The sequence below is a fragment of the Salvelinus alpinus genome, chromosome 31, assembly GCF_045679555.1.
Source record: "Salvelinus alpinus chromosome 31, SLU_Salpinus.1, whole genome shotgun sequence".
Lineage (NCBI taxonomy): Eukaryota > Metazoa > Chordata > Actinopteri > Salmoniformes > Salmonidae > Salvelinus > Salvelinus alpinus.
The window spans coordinates 18,780,235-18,807,896 of record NC_092116.1 but is presented as its reverse complement, the minus strand read 5'-3'; the positions used below and the strand labels follow the sequence as shown (position 1 = coordinate 18,807,896).

Sequence of the window (27,662 nt, the reverse complement as noted above, 5' to 3'; positions counted from 1 at the left end):
ACCAATAATTTTTTGTTTCACTACATTTTGATATAATTTCATGGTCATACTCCATACCATGTCAATATATAGGCAGGCCTTATCAAAGACCTATGAAAGGGGAGGTGTGAAAGGAGAGGTGTGTTTGTTTACCTTCTGTTTACCTTCTGGGCTCTCTATAGGCTGTGGAAGACAGAGGAAAGGAGGTAGAAGGAGGGAGAGGGAGATTGGGGGAGCAAGGGAGTGAGGGAGGCGTGTCTCGTGGACGTGCTCCAGGGATTAGCTATTTAAAGTTCAGGCGCTCCATGCGCTCCACAAACCTGTCCATGTTGCCATCCAGTGCACGGACCAACAGCGCATTTGGAACAGAACGCTCGCTCCGCACAGAGTCTTGGGCAGTTCGCGACAGCTGGCCTTTGAACTGACATCAGATAGTCCACCAATCAAAGTTGCAAATGGTGAATTCACCATTGAATTGGAACCAGTAGTCCGATACGATTGTACAGGTAGCCTATTTGAAAATTGCGCAGTGTTCTTCAAGATCTGCAAAGTTGCAGCTACATCAGGTAGGTTATTGTGCTTCTCTTTCCGTTAAAAAGTGCGTTTTTCCAGACGTTCCTACTTTTATCATAAGCAACAATTTAAATTAACGAGAACAGTGTTATTACATTGTTATTTACTTCACTTTAGTGCACTGTTGAGGAGACATTTAATGAATTTACAGCAGAATATACAACACATAGTTAAAGACCAAAAACCAAATGTTGTTGAAAACGAACTTGCCTCTGAGAGAGAGGTAGCTGAGCTGCGGGCTGTGGGGCTATTTACTCTGCTGTTGTCGGTGTGTCTGGGTGGAAGCGTCCCATGAGAGCCGCAATAACGAGTCTGTGCGTTTGTCTGTATATAGCCTGTCTCTAATTGAGAACTGCAAGCATAAACCTTACTCAAGCTTCGGCATAGACTTACCAGTGCACATTGTTGTTCAGTGTTTTTGTTGTCTTCAATATTTGTCTGCATCATTTGGCATTTGGACCCGGGTCCGTATTCATAAAGCTCTCAGAGGAGGATAATCTAAAAATACTGACCGTAGATAAGAACTCCTTCTCTGAGATGATTCATGAATACATGGAGTCTGCATGGATATCAGAAAATACAATCTTAGTTAAAACTGACCCTTTCTACCCAACTCCAGATGACTCCGAACAATGTATTTTATGTACGACATGTTATTGAGACAGAGAATGATTTATGAATGAATAGACTTCCTGTCAGTAGTCTACTGTCAGCACTGTTTCTTCCACGGTGAAGTAAACACACCTACATTTATTATTTACATCCACACGCTCTCCTCTAGGCTTTCAGACAATCAAATTCTGGTACTGCCAGACCTGGGTTCAAATAATGTTTGAAGTATCTCAATCAATCAACCAATAAAATGTATTTATAAAGCCCTTCTTACATCAGCTGATATCACAAAGTGCTGTACAGAAACCCAGCCTAAAACCCCAAACAGCAAGCATCTCATTAATTTCACATACATTTCGAAGTAACTATTCAGATATGTTTAAAAAAAAAAGACAAGTAGTTAAATATTGGAATGTATTTGGAAATATAATTGGAAAGTATTGGCATGTACTTGAAAATACTCAAATACACAGATTAAAATACACTCCCATGCATTTAACCCAGGTATTTGAAAATAGTATTTGAAATAATTATTTGAAAATACTTTCAAATAGGCTATTTATAGGGAATGATTTGAAAATACTTTTAAATACTTCCAACAGAAGCAGCTGACTGAAAATAAGTATTTAAATAACACATAATCACATACACATGGTTACTGCTCAGTGCTCAGCAATCCAGTTGGGCATCTCGTTTTCCATCATGAGAGAGCGAGGTGGGGGGAGAGAGAGAGGTGGGGGGATAGAGAGAGGTGGTGGGAGAGAGAGAGGAGGGGGGAGAGAGCGAGTTGAAGGGAGAGAGAGAAGTGGGGGGAGAGAGAGAGGTGGTGGGAGAGAGGTGGGGGAGAGAGAGAGGTGTGGGGGGGAGAGAGGTGGAGAGAGAGATAGGTGGGGGGAAGTAGGTGGGGAGAGAGAGAGGTGGGGGGAAGTAGGTGGGGAGAGAGAGAGGTGGGGGGAAATTGGTGGGGAGAGAGAGAGGTGGGGGGAGAGAGAGGTGGGGGGAAGTTGGTGGGGAGAGAGAGAGGTGGGGGGAGAGAGAGGTGGGGAGAGAGAGAGGTGGGGGGAAATTGGTGGGGGAGAGAGAGGTGGGGAGAGAGAGAGGTGGGGGGAGAGAGAGAGAGGTGGGGGGAGAGAGAGAGAGGTGGGGGGAGAGAGGTGGGGGGAAGTTGGTGGGGAGAGAGGTTGGGGGAGAGAGAGAGGTTGGGGGAGAGAGAGAGATGGGGGGAAATTGGTGGGGAGAGAGAGGTGATGCACTGTTTAATTGAAAGCTTGGATTAACCCGTCTGGTTCTGTTGTTCTGTCACTTCATTCAACCCTGTCACGTGCACGCGCACGGAGGCCCCCTCTCTATGGCATGCAAATAACGGGGCCCCTCTTCAAGGGTAAATTGCCATTTGCCTCCTGTTATTTTGTAAGTCGCTCTGGATAAGAGCGTCTGCTAAATGACTTAAATGTAAATGTAATTCAACATTGTGAATTGGCCAGAGGGACATTTTCTAAAAAGATCTGACACAACTACAAGACGAGTTGTATTTTGAGTGAGATTGAGAAATGTAATTAGATTTGAATAGTTGTTGTTATTTCTTTCCAATTTCCATTGCTGTTTTGGAGATGGGCAAGGGTTCTAATGTGAGTGGACAGACTGGGCACCAATAGGCCTATATGTGCGTCATAGTCCATGGCAGGGAGGGACTGTACTTGGGCTGGGGCCTGCTTCTTTCAGGGGCATTACAGACCCAGGCTCACTGCCACAAATTCTAAGAATACGTCCCAAATAGCACCCTCTTCCCTACATAGTGCACTACTTTTGACCAGAGCCATATAGGTCCTGGTCAAAAGTAGTGCACTGCGTAGGGAATATGGTGTCATTTTGGACGGGCCTTAGTCTCCCATGGGGCTGAATACTTGGAATGGAGGTAGGAAAGGTTGGAAAACAGACCATCAGATTTCTGTAGAGTTTCCTCACATACTCCTTGACTTTCCTGGTTCTGTTAAATGCTGCTAACCATCAAACAAAACATTCAGGCAGGAACACACATGAATAACCTGTTGTAAAAATGGTTTTGTTGTATACAGTTCAGTTGTATGTAATCTGTCATATGTACAATATACATAATTAACTGTGGATGTGTTGAGAGTAAACTGTGGATAATCATATTGAATACACACACACACTATGAAGAATCAGTGCACGATAAGACAAACCTATGTGTATTTGATTAACATTGAGAAATCATTCAGTAGCAGCCTGAACAAGTCACTGACCAGGCAGTGTGTGAGTAAAACCATGGTTCAGGGCTGCACGTCCCTCACGTCAACACAGTACTCTTCCTTGCCCTGGCCTGGCAGGATCCTGCACTTAGAGGGAACATACACAGGAAAAAGGGACCAAAAGCTAGCTCCAGCTTGCCCCTCTCTCTGTGGTTTAGGTGGCCACTGTTCTCCTTTCTCCCCTGCTCTCTCTCTCCCCCTCTCCTCCCCCTCTCTCTTTTTCCATTTCTACCTTTCTCTCTCCCCATCTCTCTCGCCATCTCCCTCTCTCCCTCCCCCACTGGACTGGGCTGGTTGTTTTCTGTTCTAGGCTCTGTGATTGCTGTTCTCTGCCAGAGACTTGCTGTACTATAGACAGTAATGACCAGGGCCCCAAATTCCTCACCACTGACCAGGCCATCTAGTATCTGTGTGTGTGTGTGCATCTGTGTGAATGTATGTGTATGTGAATGTGTATGTGTGCGTGTGTGCATGCGTTTGTGACCCAGAGAGAGAAAAAAAGTGTGTTTGAGTGGTTTATTAATACACAAAGAATGTATTATCGCTGTGTGACTTTGGCTACACTGCAGGATTGTTATCTTTCCTGCCCAGCCTGCTCTCTTTCCCCCACTCTCCAATGTACACTACTACCCATACAATAACAAGCAAGGTTATGTTCTGTAGTCAGAGCCTCACCAATTACAGTGGTGCCCTAAACACGCATAGGAATTCCTAAGTGACTAAATTGATCAGTGACTGTCGATATGAAGAGCTGAGATTTAGGTGGGCATGGTCCAACTTTCTAAAGTTAGTGCTTGGCCAAGCAACGTGTGACTTAGTATAATGGATTCACTGTGTCTGTCTATGGGATAGGATTGCAGAGCCACACCTGAGAGAGAGGGAGAGATGAGAGAGAGAAGAAGAGAGAGAGAGATGAAAAAGAAAGGGGGGGTGGGGGGTTGGGGAAAGGGAGAGAGAAAGAGAATAGAGAGAGTTGTTTTAAGAAAGCTATTTTCGCACATTGTGACTGACTCTTAACAGAGTGGAATGGGTGTCACACTGAAATAAGTCCTCCTTTGGCCTGACCCCTATGTGTCAAAGGGGCTAACAGAGTGTGTGAGAGAGGTATCACATCTTTATGAAATGACCTCATCCCTGTGAGTTTAGAGAAAGCTGTAGCAGCCAGGAAAACACACACACACACACACACACACACACACACACACACACACACACACACACACACACACACACACACACACACACACACACACACACACACACACACACACACACACACACACACACACACACACACACACACACACACACACACACACACACACACTCCTTAACCAACAATAAGTGATAGCCAGGTCAGAGGGTTTTAGCTACAGATTGCACGTCTGCACAGTACGGTGACAGGCTTCTGTGTGGGCAAGGGTTTGCAAGGAAAGCATCAGTTTGTCAGCAGCCCCGTCACCCTCTCTTGATGTTACCTCAGATCACAGCTAAATGGAGCTCTGTGATGATGGAAGACCTTGTGAGAGGTTTTAGAATAGAAAGTAATTTGCTTGTTTCCACAGAGAGTCATTACATTTCTCTGTTCTATTCTAGGGGCTCCTAACAGTAGGTCAGTGGAACACAGGGTAAATAGCAGGATAAAAGTGTCAGTCAAACAGGGTATTTATTTTGAGATCTCCTGAATGAACAGCTATACACACGACACTGTGCTGAAAGGTTTTTACCAGACAGCTCTTCAGTCTCAGTTGAGTACCACCATTCTCTTTTATTTCTTTAACATTGTAATCAGTTGCATATTTGTTCATTGCTGTGGACAGAGGGGCTCCCCGTTTATCTTTTCTCCAAGGGCCACACAGGTAGAGTACTGACAAGACCTGAGGTTAGAATTGAATAGATGAACCATTGACCCAACAAACATTAATCTAATCAGACACACACACACACACACACACACACACACACACACACACACACACACACACACACACACACACACACACACACACACACACACACACACACACACACACACACACACACACACACACACACACAGTGATCAAAGAGCAGAGCTGTAGGCCAGAGCCGATCAAAGTAGGGTGTGCGTGCGTGCGTGCGTGTTTGACTTCAATGAGAGGTATAGTAGGGTGGGTAGTGTGCGCCAAGCCAAGATAGTCTGTCTATACATGCTAACCCTAAATATACATTGAATCTAAATACATTCAGAGTCATTGACAGACAGACTGCCAGGAGCATAGCCTCGACACATCCAAGGCATAGTCAATCTACTGCATTCAGTGGGCCTGCATACATCAATTGATGTTTGCATTTACTATGCAAATATAATTTATTGCATGAAATCCTTTCAGCGTCACTATAACTGCCTGGCTACATGACGAGAGGATGAGATCCATGGAGCTAAAGTTCTCTGACTTTCACATAGTATGCATCTTAATGCCAATTAGACATGACTTGGGTAACAGACTTGACATGACATGAGCATTATATCTCTCTATGCACATATAATCTCTCTAAGCACCTACGATGCTATATGGTATGATGGGCCAGGCATGTCTTATCCTGCCTGAGTTGTATGTGTCGTGTGACCTCTGTGTAATTCAAGCCAAGGCTTTTAATCAGCTGCTCTATCCGTCTCCCATTGACTGGATTATGTGTGTGAATGCTCGCCTGCGTCTACTGACAAGCGACACAACAGAGATTAGCTAAGCCTCATCAGTCATCATCGTGTCATGTCATTGAACACTTTGTCCCCTCATAGACTGGACCAATTCCATTATTAATTCCACTGTCCTAGTGGACTGGACGGGACTAATTCCATTATAGTTCGACCCTGTGAGTGATGATGAGGTAAAGACCCATCAGACTCATCATCTCAGTAACATCTGGTTGATAGAGGTTCATTCAGTCGGTGGCCATATACGCTTTGTGGGAGTTAATGTGTGTTTGTTTTGTTGGGTAGTTGTTGTGTTAACTGTTATCAAGGCCAGGTTAAACAGTTGGTAGTCTCTCGAGACGGCCTTAACAATCGACTAGCTGATTTGGCTCTTGTGATGAGGTTTTAATCAATTAGCTATGAATTTGCGGTTGTGGTTTAATATGTTTTGGTTTGATATGATATGCAGAAGTCAATCCAATCCACACAAACGTCTAGGGCTTTGATGTGTAATGATGTGTAAAACAAATGATGTGTAAAAGCGTTGGAACTACAAGTCAAGATAACAGAAACAGATAAACACACAAAAATCTACAGGAGAAGACTGTTTTCAATTTTTTTCTCCCCTCACTCCTCCATTCATATCTCTCTCTCTCCTCCCCCCCCCCCCCCCCCTCAGTGGTCCTCAGCTCCAGACATGGGTGTGAAGGTGCTCCAGTGCTTCCCCTGGTACAGACGCTGTAAAGAGCGATGCAAGGCTAAACAGTGCCCCCCACCTGCAGGTGAGAGAACTACAGGCTGCCAGTTACATTACATGGTAGTGCATTACATATTAGAGTTGTACATGACATTACGTAGTTAGTTACATGCAATATCATTATCACTGTCAGCCGTTACATAGTGAAAAGGGCAGACAGTGCCCCCTACCTGCAGGTGAGAGAACTACAACCTTCCACATATAGTACTTACAGTATTATATACATTAGCATTCTCAATATGTCAGAACTCCCCAGCCATTACATAGTTAATTACATACAGTATCATTATGTCAGAACTCCCCAGCCATTACATAGTTAATTACATACAGTATCATTATGTCAGAACTCCCCAGCCATTACATAGTTAATTACATACAGTATCATTATGTCAGAACTCCCCAGCCATTACATAGTTAATTACATACAGTATCATTATGTCAGAACTCCCCAGCCATTACATAGTTAATTACATACAGTATCATTATGTCAGAACTCCCCAGCCATTACATAGTTAATTACATACAGTATCATTATGTCAGAACTCCCCAGCCATTACATAGTTAATTACATACAGTATCATTATGTCAGAACTCCCCAGCCATTACATAGTTAATTACATACAGTATCATTATGTCAGAACTCCCCAGCCATTACATAGTTAATTACATACAGTATCATTATGTCAGAACTCTTCGGGGCTGTCTGTGCAGTAATAATATGCTGCACACATAATCTATGATTATCAAAAACACACATATTTGGAAGACATGTTGAAACAAGTGCTATGATATAACCAGGTATGTCAGAGTTAGCTACAGTGAAGGTCTTGCTCCGGGCTCCGCTTATGAAAGTCAATAATGAGTTTTATGTCACTCTGTTCTTCTTTTCCCGTCCACTTCCCAGTATTATAACTGTCCGTCAATCATTTAGTCATTCTTTATTCGTTCATTCCACCTACACCTTTGTAATGAAGATCCTGCTCTATTAGATTTACATCATTCGAATGTCAACGAAGTTGATATCATGTCACATTTAAGTTACGAAAAGACACGAGGGATGACGCATACCATTATGTATTTTAAATAGCATGATCAAATCATCCCTCACTATGTAGACACGTAGAGACATGGCAACAACAACAACAACATCATGAAGAAAGATGCTACAATGTTGCGTGCTACTGGTTCAATAACTCCTCTCTCCCTCCATTCCTCTGTTCCTCTGCCCGTCCTTCCTCCCTTCCTCCTCCCTTCAGTCCCCAGTGAGGAGATGAAGCCCCGCCTGTCATCCACGGTGTCGTGTGGTAGCGAGGGCGAGAGCAGCAGCAGTCTGAGTGGCTCCCAGATCTACTTCTCCACCAAGGCTCGCCTCTCCTTCAGACACCAGATGGACAGCAACTTCAACGCAGTGGACGCCACCTGCTGAATAGATCAGCCCCGATGTGCCGAGTAGTGTTCATTAAGCATCAAACGGAAGAAAAAGGACTGGAATAGGGAGGGAATACCTGGGCTTGTCTGATAAGAAACGCTCATTTTTGGTTTCCGTTGTGAAACATTTTTGCTACGGTGTACCCCAATGAATACGACCCTGGTTTACAGTGCTGGGAATGACACTTTAGTATCTACTGAGGCATCCCTCCTGTCATCATCACCATGGCCCAAAAATGAACTCTCGCCCCTCCACTATGACATCCATTATTATAGATCAACAGAACATAGAATGTAAAGGACTGAGACTTGATCTACTCAGTGGTACCTATATACTCGACGTTCGTTCTCAACTCCCCCTTCAGAAGTGACTGTGAAAGGATGGATATATCACAGTAGATTAAGTTCTTCACTAGAGAAATGCTGAATGCACTGCTGGTGTGGCTAGTAGAGATGGAAAAATGTTTACTCCATCATTACCAACCAAGTGCATCATTTTCCTTTTCTTTTTGCAGGTAAAAGACAACTGCAAATTCAAGTCTTTAAAATACTAGCTGTTGAATACAACAAGTAAATTATGCACTCCCAACTTTAAATACAGGCTTTTTTGTTTTTATCCTAACACTATCCTAACTTGCTGAGAAAAACATGGTAACTCGATTTTGATTGGTTTGGCTGATGAAGATACTAATGAGTTTGTGCCTTTTTACCTCTTTTGAACATTTCCTCAATTAAATTCAGTTTTGGTGCTGGCTGTCTTCTTCTAGTGCCCTTTTCAACTGACTGCTTGGAACGCTTCTACACTGTATTCATATCTAGAAATGTTACGTGCAGCTCTTACCTTTACTTCTGATGGCATCTTATGGGGAACAACAGTGAATGGAGGAGAAAGTCAACAGATTGTTCTGGAAGACATTTCAACAGTGTTTTGATGCTTTAGTTGGGTTCTACAACCCACCCTCTCTAACATTGAAATATTTTTCCTGCTTCACCTACTAGTTTAAGGATAATAAATACTCATGTTATTCCACTTCTAACTCGGTTTAATATATTTTTGTACAAATTGTGAAAATTATTGTACGAGAACGTAGTAGCATACATCTTGTGCTACTGTGGAAAGTTTGGAATGATGAGAAAAATGTATGTGATTTCTAATTACTGTGAAGAAAATATTGATACATTTCCAAAGTCAATGTTTTTCTTTTAATCAAAGTAAATGTAAATCAATCAAGATCCCCAAACTAGCCAGTCCTCGCTTTGTATACTGTAGTGCTGTTGTCATGGAAATGGACAAAATGTACTAACAAAGTAATACAAAAAAAAGTATATACTGAAATGTTTTTGGTGGACTCATTGTGCAGTATGTCTGATCCGCATCATAGAGATCCATAAATATTCCTTCAACCATATTTATTACAAAATGTTGTAATTGGTACAAAAAAATACATAAAAAACAGAAGGCAGTCCATCAGACACTTACTGAGCATTGATCAGTGTTTTCCCTCGGCGTCGAAGTTCATAACGTGACATAACATGACATAACATGTTTATAACAGGACAAGTAGTTGACAACGATGACCCCATGGAAGGCGTTTAGGACCACTCTCTACATGTTCTTGGGTTTGGAGATGACTCCATCTGGGTAACGTTTCTTGAAGCGAGCCACGACATCAGGGTCCAAGAGGTGAATGCCATCTAACTGATTACCAAGAGTTACCCTGAGAGAGAAAAAAGAAGGCTTAGAAAAAGAAAGAATACCCACATACCTCCTTTACAAATTCAATGAACACACACACACACACACACACACACACACACACACACACACACACACACACACACACACACACACACACACACACACACACACACACACACACACACACACACACACACCAGTTGGGTTGGACATTGTGAGGTCTGCCAAAGAGCTCAATCTTCCTGGTACCAGGTGAGAGTCTCTCAATCATTCCATAAATCTCATCTGGCTTGTGGCTGGTGGAACGCACCTGGAGAGAGAGAGGTGGTGAGGAGAGAAAGAGGTAGAGACAAAAGACAAGAATGAGAGAGAGAGCGGGAGAGGGAGAGAGAACAGATAGGGTTGAGTTGAAACATTCTAGGCTCTCGTAGGATTGGAACGGAACATCAAATAGATGAATTGTGTTTGACCCCTGACCTCTGCCACGATGACATCACAGTCCAGCCCTCTGTTGAATCCCTGGGGCTGTCCCTTCACGCCCACCTGAGAAGCACATACACATCAATACAACTGTACACACACACACAACTATACCACAATAACAGTAAATATACACAACTGACCGCACTACACTGCCCAGAGCCCACAGAGTCAGATAAGAGGTATGATGGCACACAACATCACACTCACCAAGCAGTGCTCCTTCCCATGATTTAGCCAGTGACCAGTCCTCCCGGTACGGATGATTCTCTGTAACTGGTTGGTCTTCACCCAAATGATCTCATCAACACGCTCATAGCTACGAGGGGGGAAAAGCATGGGTAAGACCAACGGTCAGATTACGACAGTTGACTTACTTACTTATTGGTCCCAAAGGTTGATGAATAAAGACGTACCCCCAAAGACTCAGACATTCTCTACCCAACTCCATAGCCCTAAAAGAAATAGAGATAGGAATGAAGACTGAACAGCATATTGAAAAAAGTGAAATATGTCAATCACAGCAACAATCAACGTAAATAAATCAAGAGTTTATGGCTTGTTATCATATAATTAACCTCTGTCAGACCCTGCATGTCCATTAGCATGCACTGTTCTTCTGGCAGCTGATTGGTCGAGTAGAAACACACTATTCCACTCATATCTGATTGGTGGAGGTACCTGCCAGTCACCCAGAGGAAGAGGAAGCCGTCGTCCTGGAGGACGGGGATGTGGAGCTTCCTCATCTCATCGTCCGTCAGAGTTCCGTAGGGCAGCTCCATGTGGATGTCCCAGGGAGGGTCAGCCATCACCACAGAGAACTTCCCCAGAATCGAAACGTCCAGGACCCGGATGTCACAACAGATCCACTGTGACGGGGGACAAAATCAGATCAGACTGGATTGAACTGCAGCGTCAGTCTGACCACTTCTGGAGGTAACTGACATAACCTATGTAGACAGATTCATTTACCTAATTTCTCCCTTTGGGGAATTACACCATTAGAGACATGTACCAAAATAAAAGCTTAGTCTTCCTCCTCCTCCTTCATTTTTATAGGCCTCCCCCTTTTCCCTTCATGTCCCTCTCCCTCCTCTCTCACTTTATTCCTCCTCTTCCTCACCTGAGAGGGGAACAGTTTCCCCACGTTGCTGTCTTCCTCCCCCTGGTGTAGTCCCACCTCCATGCCCCCAGCCTGGGGCCCCATCAGGCCCCCCTCTGCCTCTGGAGGGGCGTCGATCTCATAGTGCACGTATTTACAGGTGTCCATGTGGAAACAGGTGTTGAGGAAGGAGCAGTCTCCAAGACTCTCGTCTGTGTGCTTGTTGATGATGCGTCTGAGGGGAGAGACGACAGGGCCCAGCCAAAACAGCGGGACCAGATAAGATGCTTCAGCCAATTAAAATAGACTGTAAGTGATTAAATGGAGACATACAGCCAATCACAAGGCTGCGGGGCCAGACGGATTACCAGGACGTGTACTCCGGGCATGTGCTGACCGACTGGCAGGTGTCTTCACTGACATTTTCAACATGTCCCTGTCTGAGTCTGTAATACCAACATGTTTCAAGCAGACCACCATAGTCCCTGTGCCCAAGAACACAAAGGCAACCTACCTAAATGACTACAGACCCGTAACACTCACGTACGTAGCTATGAAGTGCTTTGAAAGGTTGGTAATGGCTCACATCAACACCATTATCCCAGAAACCCTAGACCCACTCCAATTTGCATACCGCCCAAACAGATCCACAGATGATGCAATCTCTATTGCACTCCACACTGCCCTTTCCCACCTGGACAAAAGGAACATCTACGTGAGAATGCTATTCATTGACTACAGCTCAGCGTTCAACACCATAGTGCCCTCAAAGCTCATCACTAAGCTAAGGATCCTGGGACTAAACACCTCCCTCTGCAACTATATCCTGGACTTCCTGACGGGCCGCCCCCAGGTGATGAGGGTAGTAGCAACACATCTGCCACGCTGATCCTCAACACTGGAGCCCCTCAGGGGTGCATGCTCAGTCCCCTCCTGTACTCCCTGTTCACCCACGACTGCATGGCCAGGCACAACTCCAACACCATCATTAAGTTTGCAGACGACACAACAGTGGTAGGCCTGATCACCGACGACGACGAGACAGCCTATAGGGAGGTCAGAGACCTGGCCGGGTGGTACCAGAATAACAACCTATCCCTCAACCTAACCAAGAATAAGGAGATGATTGTGGACTACAGGAAAAGGAGGACCGAGCACGCCCCCATTCTCATCGATGGGGCTGTAGTGGAGCAGGTTGAGAGCTTCAAGTTCCTTGGTGTCCACATCACCAACAAACTAGAATGGTCCAAACACACCAAGACAGTCGTGAAGAGGGCACGACAAAGCCTATTCCCCCTCAGGAGACTGAAAAGATTTGGCATGTGTCCTCAGATCCTCAAAAGGTTCTATGGCTGCAACATCGAGAGAATCCTGACTGGTTGCATCACTGCCTGGAACGGCAACTGCTCATAGTGCGTACGGCCCAGTACATCACTGGAGCTAAGCTGCCTGCCATCCAGGACCTCAACACCAGGCGGTGTCAGAGGAAGGCCCTAAAAATTGTCAAAGACCCCAGCCAGACTGTTCTCTCTAATACCGCATGGCAAGAAATTGTTTTTATTTCTTTACTTATCGATTGTCACCTAATAACTTTTTTTTTTACTTAAAAATTGCACTGTTGGTTAGAGCCTGTAAGTAAGCATTTCACTGTAAGGTATTGGTATTTCACTCTAAGGTATTGGGAACATGTGACAAACTTTGATTTGATAAGGGATGCGATCAGCACAACAACAAAATCAGGAAAAAGGAGATTTGGGGTTAAATTAAATGATGCAAAAAAGTCAGCAGGAATACGCCTCCCAAGTGGCGCAGCGGTCTAAGACACTGCATCACAGTGCTAGAGGCGTCACCACAGACCCGGGTTTGTTCCCGGGCTGTGTCACAACCGGCCGTGATCGGGAGTCTCATAGGGCGGCGCACAATTGGCTAAGCGCCGTCCGTGTTAGGGCAGGGTTTGGCCGGATGGGCTTTACACATCTCATCGCACACTAGGGATTCCTTGAGGCGGACCGGACACCAGCAGGCTGACCTCGGTGGTCAGTTGAACAGTGTTTCCTCCGACACATTGGTGCGGCTGGCTTCCGGGTTAATCGGGCAGGTGTTAAGTGCGGTTTGGCTGGTCATGTTTCGGAAGACTCATGACTCGACCTTCGCCTCGTGAGCCCGTTGGGGAGTTGCAGCGATGAGACAATATTGAAATTGGGAAGAAAAAGGGTGTAAAAAATAGTTATCAAGAATAAAACATATTTGGGAGTGTACTCTTATGGTTGTGTGTGGCAGTAGTACTGACCGGAAGTGCAGCTTGGTGCAGGGCTGGGGTGTGAACCCAGACCGCGTACACTCCTCTTTGGTCCCGTGGTCACAGAACTCCTGGACCTGAGCACGACCGCGTGAGCGGAACTTCTCAACGATGGACTGCTCTTTAGCTGTGCTGGTGTTCAGAAGCTCCAGGATTTCTCTGCTCATCTACACACACACACACACACACACACACACACACACACACACACACACACACACACACACACACACACACACACACACACACACACACACACACACACACACACACACACTTTGATTTCGCCATTGACAGTGTGGTTGAAAATGGTTTGAACATTGGGCAGTATAATAAGGTTTGTACTGATATGGTTCAAACTACCCCCAGGGTATCTCCATCTCTATCCCCTCCCTCTACCAAGGTGTGAATGTACCTTCTTGCTCTGCTGCTCCTTGGTGGACTGCTGGTTCAGGAGGCTCTCTATCTCCATGTCCAGGTGAGACGTCTGCCCTTTACTGGTCCTGCCCTGTTTATCTGCCCCGCCCCTTCCTCCTCCAGCCTTCCAATCAGAGGGCCCGGTCAGCTGGGAGGAGGAAGCCGGTGCCAGGGAGATGGAGGAAGTGGGCGGAGGGGAGGGCGGGCTCTGGAGAGCAGGGGATGAACCTGGCGGACGTTTATGGTGGGCTTGGTCCTCTGCTTTCCTCTTCCTCTGGCCTAAGGCCCCGCCCCCAATCATGGCCCAGAGTTTTGTGTGGTCCACGGAGATGACGAGTGTTGAGGAAGAAGAGGGGGAGGTGGCCACGGATGGCTGCCGGACTTCGATGAGCTCCTGGGCAGAGAACTTGAGCAGCAGACTCTGGATGCAGCCATGGGTGACAGGCACTTCAGACTGTGGAGGAGAAAATAGAAGTGGAATGAGAGAGGAAGGTGAGGAAAGAGAAAGGATAGGAAAAAGAATGTGATGCAGTTATGGGAACAGTGGCTTATGAGTGACAAAGTGATTATTCATATCCGTAGTCTTCATAAAATTTGCAATAGCGGTCAGCACACACACATACACTATCCAGACTAGGTTCATATACTATTTTAGGCATTTCAATTACTTTTCAAAACAAGTATTCAGATATTGTTTTTTCAAATAAAGGTTTAGTCGAATATTGGAATGTAGCCTATTTGAAAATACTAAAATACACTCCCATGCATTTAACCCAGGTGTGAACCCAGACCGCGTACACTCCTCTTTGGTCCCGTGGTCATAGGATTCTAACTAACTAGATGAAAATACTTTCAAATACTATTTGTTTTTTTACAAATAAACATTAAAATACTCAAATAAAAGTAGTTGTTTTGGGCTGTGTATTTGAAAATACTCAAATAAATAAATAACAAATACTCAACTCAAATACACATGTATTTGAACCCTGGTCTGATTTTTTTTTAGCAAATATTAGATCTTGGTCACAAGGATACACACTCACAGTATTGAGCTCATCGGTGATGGTCAAGGAGTCAGTGGGCAGTGAGAGGCTCAGGTCCGACAGATAACCCAGGAGTCTCTTCTCTAGTTCAGGGTCCGGGGGACGTTCAGCCTCCTCCTGTGGGGGACTCTGGAGGGCTGGTCCGGGACTCTCACTCCGCGCTGCAGCCCCTTCAGTACTGCTGCCTCCCACCTCTGCGATAAAAGAAAAGTATCAGTTGTAAATCCCATTAGCAGTAACAGTGCTTATGCAGATTAAGAACTTTGGTCACTAGTTAACGTTATTCGTTAGTATCTGGACCATATAGTTAGGTGTCCACAGACAATGCAAGCATTGACATTTGCTGGACTTTTTCAACTTTAACCATCAGCATAGAATCAAATACATCTGTGTGTTGAAATCCCTATTGTCTAATCTTATTTTCCCCATCCCGCCTTTCTAGCTAGCTAACGCGTTAGCATAAAGACACACCTGCAGCGAGTTGCGTGGGGTCTTTCCGTCGCCTCTGCAGTCTCTCTCGCAGCGAGTCCAGCTGCTTCTTGTGTGCCTGGATGTTGCTCCATGTATCCGACATTTAGAGTAGGAGCTACCGCGAAAATGAATCGAAAACGGGGCATGCAAGATCACTTAGTTTAGCGGGATAATGTGACTCCGCTCGCACTGTGTCGGACTAACAACAACAACGAATGACTGGTTCCCCCTTGTTGTTGGAGGAAACCACCAAGACAGACAAATCCAAAATCTAACAGCTAACTTTTCTATTGCAAGTAGAATTTGTCACCTCTCAGAACTCGTTCAAATAAATGTTTTACATAATGTTAGGTCGTGACAACTTTAAAGCAATCGATATGTTAAAATGAGCACAAGACGGATGTTTTTTGAAAACGGACACATTTCCGGTTTAAAAAGATCTACTTCCGGTTCAGTCTGTTCAACAACAATATGACATTTGTTGTTAGTTCATTAGCTAGCAATATGCGGTAAAAAAAAATAAAAAAAATAAACTTGAGTTTATTACTTTAAGTAAATAAGAATGGTTTAGCAAATAATAGTTTAATATTATCCAGCTACTGCATACCCCTCCAGGCCAGCAGGTGCCGTGTTGTCAATGTACTCTTCTCGAATCTCTTCTCGAATCTCTTCTCGAATTCTTCTTCCAACAACCACTGGAAAAGATGGCGGAAGTGGAGAAGGATGGTGATCCTGCGACTGACAAAGATGATTTACAGATTTTAAAAGTATTGCAAAATATTATATTATTATCACTGCATGGAATATATTGCCATAATTAAACTCGCAATTGTAATGGACGTCTTATTTAAACAGTTACATCCCACCTGTCCTTTGTTGCTAGCTAGCTCTCCAGACTCGTTACTATAACAACTGATACCAACTGTCATATTAATCGACCAAAATCTTGTGGTTGATTGTACTATCTTCTATCCGAGTTGGTTGTCTCTAAATCTGACGAGCCGTCAGCTGATTGTCGGTTAGTTAACTGTCTAACGTTAGCTTGGCTTGACTGACAGTGTCTCTCAATCTTGGCTAGCCAGCTAAATTGGCGCCTGACACGTCTAGCCATATGCAGCGATAGCTAGCTATCTTGCTGTGTCATCATCCCTCAATGCCAGTGAGCATGCATGCACTTATGCAAGGAAATCAACAGCATCAAGTGTATTTGCTGCATAGCAACACTTTTCAAAATTACATTATTGTAACCTGATCTGGCTCATCATGATTGCATGCCACGCACCTAGCTAATGTCCTTAACAGGTATCAATAACAATTTATCTCTTTCTGGATCAGGAACGAGTGGATGAGTTGTATCATTTTCGGGATCATTACTTTGAGACTCACTGTGTGGAGGATGCAAAGAGGAAACCGAGTGATGTGGCACAGGAGATGGAGAAGACACTAAAGAAGCTGGAGGAGAAAGAAGGTGAGATAACAGAAAAGAAAGGTGTGTTCTGATTTGGTAACCACACATGTAAAAATAATATACTGAGATTTTGCATGATAGCTTTGTATCCATTTGGAATTTTTTGTGTAGTTACAAATCTTTTACCACACGATTCAGTGCTCACAAAGCCTGCCTGACTAGAGAGTGATCTTTTTATGCATTATTTAATCATCAAAGACTTACATAACTAAGACTTATGGTGTCCCTCCATCTCTTCCAATCCAGAGTCATATAAGCACAGTTGTCGTCCACCAGCCTGCTGTCTCATGCGGTAGCAATTGAGCCTGGGGACGAGGTAACATAAGCACAGTGCTGACTGAGCTTAGCTTGGCATCCATTTGGCATCTAATATGTGGGGTTACATCTTTAAACAAACAGCAAAAGTCAGTTGACCAAAGCAGTGGTTCCCGCTCCCTCCCAGGGGGCAGGGGTCACCCCCTCCCCCCAAAAACGACAGAAGTAACTCAATTTCTAAATTGGGTAGTGCATCATCCGTTTTTCTCTTGTCATGTTAGTCATTGCATACCTTACAGTGCTACTTATAACTTGTCAGAAATGTACAGATCAACTAGCCCATGTCAGATAATGTTTTTCAGCTCGGTTTTTTAGCCAATAGATTTTGTTGGAGTATTCGAGTCACTCAAATATCACATGAATACACATTAGACATGGGAAAATGTATGTTAAGCTTTAAAACTGCAACATTTTCTCTATGCCAACAAGAGGGATGTGAACCGTGCTTGTGCCCATAGAAATAGACGTATGTTCTCCAATGCTGGAAGGGGGACCTGAGTGAAAAAGTTTGGGAACCCCTAGACTAGAGAATCATCTTTGTCGTCCCTTCGTCTCCTCCAGAGTCGTATAAGCACAGTGCTGAGTTCCTGCTGCTGCGGGGCCGATCCCTGGGGGTGGCTCCGGAGTTTAGCACCACCGCTGGGGAGTGCCTGTCCCGGGCCGTGAAGCTGGAGCCTGGACTAGTGGAGGGCTGGAACACACTGGGGGAGCAGTACTGGAAGAAAGGAGACCTGACCACCGCTAAGACCTGCTTCACTGGAGCCCTGCAGCAGGTTAGCAATAAGAACACAGTAATCGTGTGTTTTATTTGCATAGCTGGGCTTTTAATTCACAGACAGCATGAGTCACAAAGCTCTTCAGGTTAACTGGAGAGTGATGCCGTGCTACTGTTGTTGTGTTGAGATCAAGGTATGCAGTAGAACCTTACTGATCAAGAACAGAATGCATGTAAAGTGTTCATCACTGGTTATAGCCCTAGTTATAGGCCTACATAAACAACAGCTGTTTATCACAACCTTTCAAGCCATAACTCTACCTCTCATTGTGTGCACCTTCCTTTGTCTCTACCTTTATTTCTGTTTACTCTGGTCTGTTTTATTCTTTATTGCTACATCATTGAAATTGAACTACCCCCAAAGCAATTTCCAATTATTATTATTTTTAATGAGTGGGGCATTCTCTGGCACACATGGTTGCTTTTCTCTCTCCGTCCCAGAGTAAGAACAAAGTATCTCTGCGTAGTCTGTCCATGGTGCTGAGGCAGCTGCCAGGAGGGGGCGGTGATGAGCAGGGGAAGAGGGTGCTGGAGAGCGTGGCCATGGCCAGGCAGGCTGTACAGCTGGACGTCACCGACGGCACCTCCTGGTGTGAGTATGATGGATAGTCTCATAACAGATTCACATTTTACAGTGGTTAGGAGTTCAGAGAATTAAAGTGTGGGGGACACGGCCGGGGTTAGTGGGGGTGCATATGCATACATATGTTGTGTGAATAGGTTTGGCTGTAATTCAGGATCTCCAAAGAGAGGATAAAAGAACGTACATGTTGGTATTAGAAAACGTCCTCTAGTACTGAGTGGATAGTGGATGATGTATTGATGATGTATTGGTGTATGTTGACAGACATCCTGGGGAATGCCTATATCTCCCTGTTCTTCACCTGCAGACAGAATCCACAGATGTCTCAGCAGGCTCTGAGTGCCTATGCACAGGCTGTGAGTACACACACAAACCAAACTCAGTTGTATTTACAAAGCCTGACAGAATAGTATGAGTGGGTCAATTAGAACGTTGTGCAATAATCATTGTTAAGCACTATATAATTCCTTCCCTCCTCTGTTCTCTCTCTCAGGAGAAAGTGGACCGAACAGCAACCTCCAACCCCGATCTGCACTTCAATAGAGCCACGGTAAAACATTATTGTTGGCATGTTCTGATATGATTCTTATAATATGCGTGTGGTAAATTACTTCAATAATTCCATTACACAGAAAAATGCATAGAAAAGTTAACTGAAGCTAATGATCCATGCCTGTGTCTAACCCCTCCAGCTGTTTCAGTATGAGGAGATGTTTGGGTCTGCCCTGGGCGGGTACAGTCGCGCTGCGGCCCTGGACCCTGCGTGGGAGGAGCCTCCAGAGAGGGAGAGGCAGCTACTGGAATACCTGGAGAAACTCACAGCACTCACAGAGAACAAGGTAGAAACAGGAGAACCCCACACATACACACACATACATTTACACACATTCATATAGATGAACTGGACAGGGCACATTAGTCTCCAATCTACATCTATCAGCAGTTCATGTGATCTGTATAGGATATAAACTTAATAAAATATACAAACACATTTCTTGTCAACTCCAGCACTAATGCAAATGTGTATCAGATATAATTATAAATCACCAGTAGGTGGCAGCAGAGTCCTATGCTTTTCCACTGATAACAGTGTCCTACTCTTTTTCTTTCACCCCTTCAGGGGAAGGTGAAGGCCCGGCGCCTGCGAACAATGCTCTCCAACCTCAGCCCGTTGGCCCTGGGGCCGTGCTCCTCCCCTCAGTTCCGCTCCCCCGCAGGCCGCGTTGGGAGCCTGGAGCCCCGGACCCTGTCTGCCCTGACACACGGCCACAATGCTGGGGTGGCTGCCCTGGGAAAGGTGGTGTTCAGTCTGGCCTCAGAGGGACGCATGGCCTTGTGAGTTCCCCTTCCTCTAATGTTGGACTACTATCTGTAATATGGAGTCTGCTGTGTACTTTATGCGTGTGGATCTCTGTGTGTGAGATGTACAGTTGAAGTCAGAAGTTTACATACACCTTTGCCAATTACATTTAAACTCAGTTTTTCCACAATTACTGACATTTAATCCTAGTAAAAATTCCCTGTCTTAGGTCAGTTAGGATCACCACTTTATTTTAAGAACGTGAAATGTCAGAATAATAGTAGAGAGAATTATTTATTTCAGCTTTTATTTCTTTCATCACATTCCCAGTGGGTCAGAAGTTTACATACACTCAATTAGTATTTGGTAGCATTGCCTTTAAATTGTTTAATTTGGGTCAAACGTTTTGGGTATCCTTCCAACAGCTTCCCACAATAAGTTGGGTGAATTTCGACCCATTCCTCCTGACAGAGCTGGTGTAACTGAGTCGGGTTTGTAGGTCTCCTTGCTCGCACACGCTTTTTCAGTTCTGCCCACACATTTTCTACAGGATTGTGGTCAGGGCTTTGTGATGGCCACTCCAATACCTTAACTTTGTTGTCCTTAAGCCATTTTGCCACAACTTTGGAAGTATGCTTGGGGTCATTGTCCATTTGGAAGACCCATTTGCGACCAAGCTTTATCTTCCTGACTGATGTCTTGAGATGTTGCTTCAATATATCCACATAATTTTCCTGCCTCATGATGCCATCTATTTTGTGAAGTGCACCAGTCCCTCCCGTAGCAAAGCACCCCCACAACATGATGCTGCCACCCCCGTGCTTCACGGTTGGGATGGTGTTCTTCGGCTTGCAAGCCTCCCCCTTTTTCCTCCAAACATAACGATGGTCATTATGGCCAAACTGTTCTATTTTTGTTTCATCAGACCAGAGGACATTTCTACAAAAAGTACGATCTTTGTCCCCATGTGCAGTTGCAAACCGTAGTCTGGCTTTTTTATGGCGGTTTTGGAGCAGTGGCTTCTTCCTTGCTGAGCGGCCTTTCAGGTTATGTCGATATAGGACTCATTTTACTATGGATGTAGATACTTTTGTACCAGTTTCCTCCAGCATCTTCACAAGGTCCTTTGCTGTTCTGGGATTGATTTGCACTTTTCGCACCAAAGTACGTTCATCTCTAGGAGACAGAACGCGTCTCCTTCCTGAGCAGTATTTATTTATTTATTTCACCTTTATTTAACCAGGTAGGCTAGTTGAGAACAAGTTCTCATTTACAACTGCGACCTGGCCAAGATAAAGCAAAGCAGTGCGACACGAACAAGAACACAGAGTTACACTTGGAATAAACAAACATACAGTCAATAACACAATAGAAAAAAGTCTATATACTGTGCAAATGAGGTAAGATAAGGGAGGTAAGGCTTATTGCCATAGTGGAGAAATAATTACAATTTAGCAATTAAACACTGGAGTGATAGATGTGCAGAAGTTGAATGTGCAAGTAGAGATACTGGGGTGCAAAAGAGCAAAAACATAAATAAGGGTATGGGGATGAGGTAGTTGGATGGGCTATGTACAGGTGCAGTGATCTGTGAGCTGCTTAAAGTTAGTGAGGGAAATATGAGTCTCCAGCTTCAGTGATTTTTGCAATTCGTTCCAGTCATTGGCAGCAGAGAACTGGAAGGAAAGGCGGCCAAAGGAGGAATTGGCTCAATTTCACATTGACCAGTGAAATATACCTGCTGGAGCGCATGCTACGGGTGGGTGCTGCTATGGTGACCAGTGAGCTGAGATAAGGTGAGGCTTTACCTAGCAAAGACTTATGGATGACCTGGAGCCAGTGGGTTTGGCGACGAGTATGAAGCAAGGGCCAGCCAACGAGAGGATACAGGTTGCAATGGTGGGTAGTAAATGGGGCTTTGGTGACAAAACGGGTGGCACTGTGATAGACTGCATCCAATTTGCCAAGTAGAGTGTTGGAGTCTATTTTGTAAATGACATCGCCGAAGTCAAGGATCGGTTGGATAGGCAGTTTTACGAGGATATGTTTGGCAGCATGAGTGAAGGATGTTTTGTTGCGAAATAGGAAGCTGATTCTAGATTTAATTTTGGATTGGAGATGCTTAATGTGAGTCTGGAAGGAGAGTTTACAGTCTAACGAGACACCTAGGAATTTGTAGATGTCCACATATTCTAAGTCAGAACCGTCCAGAGTAGTGATGCTGGACGGGCGGGCAGGTGCTGGTAGCGATCGGTTGAAGAGCATGCACTTAGTTTTACTTGCATTTAAGAGCAGTTGGAGGCCACGGAAGGAGAGTTGTATGGCATTGAAGCTCATCTGGAGGTTAGTTAACACAGTGTCCAAAGAAGGGCCAGAAGTATACAGAATGGTGTCGTCTGCGTAGAGGTGGATCAGCGAATCACCAGCAGCAAGAGCGACATCATTGATGTATACAGAGAAGAGAGTCGGTCCAAGAATTGAACCCTGTGGCACCCCCATAGAGACTGCCAGAGGTCCGGACAACAGGCCCTCCGATTTGACACACTAAACTCTGAGAAGTAGTTGGTGAACCAGGCGAGGCAATCATTTGAGAAACCAAGGCTGTTGAGTCTGCCGATAAGAATGTGGAGATTGACAGAGTCGAAAGCCGGTATGACGGATGCATGGTCCCATGGTGTTTATACTTGCGTACTGTTGTTTGTACAGATGAACGTGGTACCTTCAGGAGTTTGGAAATTGCTCCTAAGGATGAACCAGACTTGTGGAGGTCAATTTTATTTCTGAGGTCTTGGCTGATTTCTTTTGATTTTCCCATGATGTCATGCAAAGAGGCACTGAGTTTGAAAGCAGGCCTTGAAATACATCCACAGGTACACCTCCAATTGACTCATGATGTCAATTAGCCTATCAGAAGCTTCTAAAGCCATGACATAATTTTCTGGAATTTTCCAAGCTGTTTAAAGGCACAGTCAACTTAGTGTATGTAAACTTCTGACCCACAGGAATTGTGATAGAGTAAATTATAAGTGAAATAATCTGTCTGTAAACAATTGTTGGAAAATGTACTTGTGTCGTGCACAAAGTAGATGTTCTAACCGACTTGCCAAAACTATAGTTTGTTAACAAGAAATGTGTGGAGTGGTTGAAAAACAAATTTTAATGACTTCAACCTAAGTGTATGTACACTTCCGACTTCAACTGTACCTTTTTCTGCATGTTTGGGGTGATGGAAGTAAGTTGCTGTCTACATGCCCCTTTGTTTGAAGGTGTATGAACTGAAGGGCTATAATACTGTATGTTTTGCCTTGCTGGGGTACATTTGCTATGGTGGATAGACAGTGATATGATACTGTGTCTCTCTCTGTCTCCCAGTACGTTCGGCATGGTGGACAGTGAGGAAACATGCTGCGTGGTCATGGTCTATAACACAGCAGACAACTGGGGAGTTCTGATTGGAGACTCTGTGGTCATCCCGGAGCCCCAGGTCAAACACCACAGTGTAGCACACAACGACCAGGTTAGTGTGTCTTTCTCTACAGCTTACATCTTTACACACTTTTTACTTACACTGATTGTGATGTAATTCTATCTACTTTAGCTGAATGCACTGATTTTAGGTGTCTCTGAATTTGAGTGTCCTCCTTCCTCATAACTCGAATTAGATTTTTTTTAAATGGCATACAATGAGCTCTACTGTGATTTTGGCAGTGCATGGCCTGACGGTCTAAGTCTCAGGCCCTGGGAAGGAACATTTTAAAGGCCCATCTCCTGGCTTCGGAGGGGAAATGGGGAAGTTTAAGCTAATATCCTGTAATTCTACATATTTTGCCATGAGGCAGAGAGAACTTTGCAGTTTTAAAGCTTAAATGACTGTGCATTTAATAAATTTTTATTTTGGGGGGGCAATTCAAGAAGTACTGAGTTGAAAAATGTATAATTGGGGGAGTACTGTAGATACCAATATCCCTGTGAGCCTTCCAAACCCGTGTTAGCCAGGGTTAAGAACGAAAATTGGAGATTAATAATATTACATAATCTAAACTTATTCCAAGGATCCCTTGGCCAAAATGTTTAAACTGTTGTTTTTCATCATATTCATAAAAAAATAAAAAAATATATATCATGTGTGCATACATAGCCAAAGACAGACTCCCCCTGTTAGACTTAATTATAAAAACTGACATCACTTGAACTCCACCAAGGCTACTACAGATCTAGGTGGTCTCTTCATTTCTGATTTTCCAATCTCCTCTCTCCTGGCCCTGCTGTAGACGTTTGACTTCCGCAGTATACGAGTGGACTCCCCTCTGCTCCTCATCGTCAACGGCAAGAGACAGAACGTCCAGGCTCAGACTGCAGCCTCAGTCAGCTACAAGCCCCAGAGCGAATGAGAGAAGGTGGGATGATAGAGGGGGGGGCAGACAGGAAGGAGCGTGAAGAGCCTGTGTGCCTTTTTTTTATTTATTTTTTTATATCTTAGTTTTGTAAATAGTAGATCCTTGTTTGTTAAATAGTCTTTAGGAATACACTGTTTGTACATATTTATAAATATTTTTGTTTGTATTTTGTTAAAGTGGGAGGGAGGCTGGGGGATTTTGTAAATTACTGACTACTAATATGATAATTAATTGTGGTGAAAATGATGTCAGACATGGGTTCAAGACATTAAAACAAACATGTCTCCAATGTGGACATGATTTAAACTTTTGCTTTATCATTAGCTTATGTAGTTGATCATCTTTCACCGTGATGTTAGTCAAACCTGCCATAGTGAAAAGTAACACTGTCATGCTGTATTTTATTGAAAAAGAAGTGCAAACATTAAGTTGTGAATCAAAGTAACTTCTGGTAACAAAAATGCAACCACTAAACTACAATATCAAACTGTTTTGTTGGATGCTGATTGGCCGTCACAGACACACCTATGCCTGCTAACATGATCACCTAATCTCCATAAGAATATCATGTTTATGTTGTTTTCCGAATCATCTCGTATTTATATCAACCCCCACACGATTTCCCCTTACTTCTAGTCTACTATTTAGAATGGTACAGCGGGGGTTAATATAAGCCTCGATGTCTGCCTATCCGAACTCGGAAACAACGTTTCACTTTTGAATGTCGATCTCTGTAGCTTGCCAGTACCATACATAGTGAACGGTGCCCAGACGGGGCAACTTTTTCTGAGCCCGTCGAAATCACGCATCAACGTCATTATTATTTTTTATTTTATTTAACTGGACATACTGTATCATATCCAAGTAAATGCCAATAGAAAAAAGCTCAAACAAAGGAAAATGCAGCTATTGTACTGTCATTCCCGGTTTAATGTTTGACGTGACTGAGGTAGTTGAAGTTGGCTAGCTAGCTAGCAAGTGACAACAACGTTATCTAGCCTGCATAGCAACCATTTTCTTTAAAAATTAAGACCAGTCGTTTTGCATAGCAACTTTGCAAAAAGAATTACGTTTAAACGACTGGTTTGCGTCTGTCGCAATATGACCAACATAACTAACAACCACATTTTTGTCCGGACTATATCTCTTCTGCTGGAAGAATTAAATTCTATGAATTGATTTACACCATTTACCTGTGACTGTATTCATGATACAGCACTGCTTCTTGTGCCTTATTGCTTAGATGCAGACAGGTACCAAACCAGCATTGTCTCAGTATTAGAATAAGAATGAGTCTATTCTATTAATTCTAATCCTGGAATTCTAATTCAAGTCCCAGTAATTTTTGAGGAAGGTCCCTGTCTCTGGCAGGAGAGCTCAACTGGAAGGTCTTGGCTCCAGGGAGAAGAGGTGCATGTCTCCCTCGGGCTCATGCCCAAGAATGGAGGACTCCTCCGGGGAGAGGGCTTTCTGATCACCCCTGGGAAACAGGTGGGAGGTGGTGAACTGAAGCTATTTTTGTAAAGTTGATTTTCCCCTTTCATAGACAGTACACTAATTATGCCCTGTTTTGTCTCAAATACCGCTCAAAATGCTTTCTCTGTCTCTTACTCTTTGTATTGTGTACCCACTCTTCTCTATACATCCTCCACTATGTCTTCATTACAAATCCTAACTTGAGATCCGCTTGCACAAGTTCTGTCAACTCTTATAAGGACATCAGTGCCTGAATTCATGTGAAAGCCTGAGTGTTTGTACATACTGGTTTCTAGTTATGTTTCAGGCCTATAGTATATCACTAGATCTCTCTCTTGATTCCCCCCCCCCCCCCCCCTCCCTAACCTGTGTTGAACTCTGTGGGTCTCTGTCCCCCACCACCATGTTACGCAGTCTCAGCGAGTCATTGAGGCCCTGTAGCTTCTGGTACAGCCTGTTCCTCTCCATCAGATGCTCTGACACCTCACTGTTCTTCCTCTTGTACTCCTCCATCACCTGGAAAAGACAAGGGAACTGAGGGATACCAGGGAGGTGGAGGGAGGAGACTGCGTGAATCAGGCCTTCATGTTTGAATTGCTGCAAAGAAACCACTACTAAAGGACATCAATAATAAGAGGAGACTTGCTTGGGCCAAGAAACACGAGCAATGGACATTAGAACGGTGGAAATCTGTCATTTGGTCTGATGAGTCCAAATGTGAGATTTTTGGTTTCAACCGCTGTGGCTTTGTGAGACGCAGAGTAGGTGAACGGATGATCTCCACCGTGGAGGAGGAGGTGGGATGAGGTGCTTTGCTGGTGACACTGTGATTTGTTTAGAATTCAAGGCACACTTCACCAGCATGACTACCACAGCATTCTGCAGCGATGCGCCATCCCATCTGGTTTGCACTTAATTGGGACTATCATTTGTTTATCAACAGGACAATGACCCAAAACACACCTCCAGGCTGGGCCTCTCGAGTTGCGCAGCGGTCTAAGGCACTGCATCGCAGTGTTGGCGGCGTCACTACAGACCCGGGTTGTATCACAACCGGCCGTGATCGGGAGTCCCATAGGGCGGCGCACAATTGGCCCAGTGGCGTCTGGGTTAGGGAAGGGTTTGGCCGAGGTAGGCCATCATTGTAAATAAGAATTTGTTCTTAATTGACTTCAAATGTATTTATAAAGCCCTTCTTACATCAGCTGATATCTCAAAGTGCTGTACAGAAACCCAGCCTAAAACCCCAAACAGCAAGCAATGCAGGTGTAGAAGCACGGTGGCTAGGAAAAACTCCCTAGAAAGGCCAAAACCTAGGAAGAAACCTAGAGAGGAACCAGGCTATGAGGGGTGGCCAGTCCTCTTCTGGCTGTTCTGGGTGGAGATTATAACAGAACATGGCCAAGATGTTCAAATGTTCATAGATGACCAACAGGGTCAAATAATAATAATAATCACAGTGGTTGTCGAGGGTGCAACAGGTCAGCACCTCAGGAGTAAATGTCAGTTGGCTTTTCGTAGCCGATCACGTTCAGAGTATC

The 27,662-nt window shown here is 44.3% G+C and overlaps 3 protein-coding genes across 5 annotated transcripts; 2 read left to right on the top strand and 1 right to left on the bottom strand.

Annotated features, from left to right (window-relative positions):
- The first annotated feature begins 182 nt into the window (after positions 1-182).
- LOC139561833 (uncharacterized protein C17orf114-like) lies at positions 183-9,632 on the top strand. Its single transcript, XM_071379134.1, has 3 exons — positions 183-545; positions 6,791-6,893; positions 8,125-9,632. Exons 2-3 carry the CDS (start codon positions 6,809-6,811, stop codon positions 8,292-8,294), a joined length of 255 nt encoding a protein of 84 aa, XP_071235235.1. The 5' UTR covers positions 183-545; positions 6,791-6,808; the 3' UTR covers positions 8,295-9,632.
- On the bottom strand, positions 9,477-16,209 carry LOC139561831 (N(6)-adenosine-methyltransferase subunit METTL3). Its single transcript, XM_071379129.1, has 11 exons — positions 15,808-16,209; positions 15,337-15,530; positions 14,292-14,747; positions 13,868-14,043; positions 11,599-11,812; positions 11,157-11,344; positions 10,892-10,930; positions 10,686-10,794; positions 10,473-10,538; positions 10,193-10,305; positions 9,477-10,014 (listed from the first exon to the last, which is right to left on the bottom strand). Exons 1-11 carry the CDS (start codon positions 15,908-15,910, stop codon positions 9,903-9,905), a joined length of 1,770 nt encoding a protein of 589 aa, XP_071235230.1. The 5' UTR covers positions 15,911-16,209; the 3' UTR covers positions 9,477-9,902.
- A 211-nt stretch (positions 16,210-16,420) lies between these two features.
- Positions 16,421-24,962, top strand: LOC139561832 (tetratricopeptide repeat protein 5-like). Of its 3 annotated transcripts, none has more exons than XM_071379132.1 (10): positions 16,421-16,574; positions 17,143-17,296; positions 18,152-18,363; positions 18,807-18,957; positions 19,213-19,304; positions 19,442-19,498; positions 19,641-19,787; positions 20,069-20,283; positions 23,621-23,765; positions 24,520-24,962. In XM_071379132.1, exons 1-10 carry the CDS (start codon positions 16,512-16,514, stop codon positions 24,637-24,639), a joined length of 1,356 nt encoding a protein of 451 aa, XP_071235233.1. In that variant the 5' UTR covers positions 16,421-16,511; the 3' UTR covers positions 24,640-24,962. The 3 variants fall into 3 exon arrangements, with proteins under 3 accessions (XP_071235233.1, XP_071235234.1, XP_071235232.1); XM_071379133.1 differs by having other exon boundaries at positions 16,422-16,574; positions 17,143-17,275; XM_071379131.1 differs by having other exon boundaries at positions 16,437-16,574; positions 19,650-19,787.
- Positions 24,963-27,662: the final 2,700 nt, after the last annotated feature.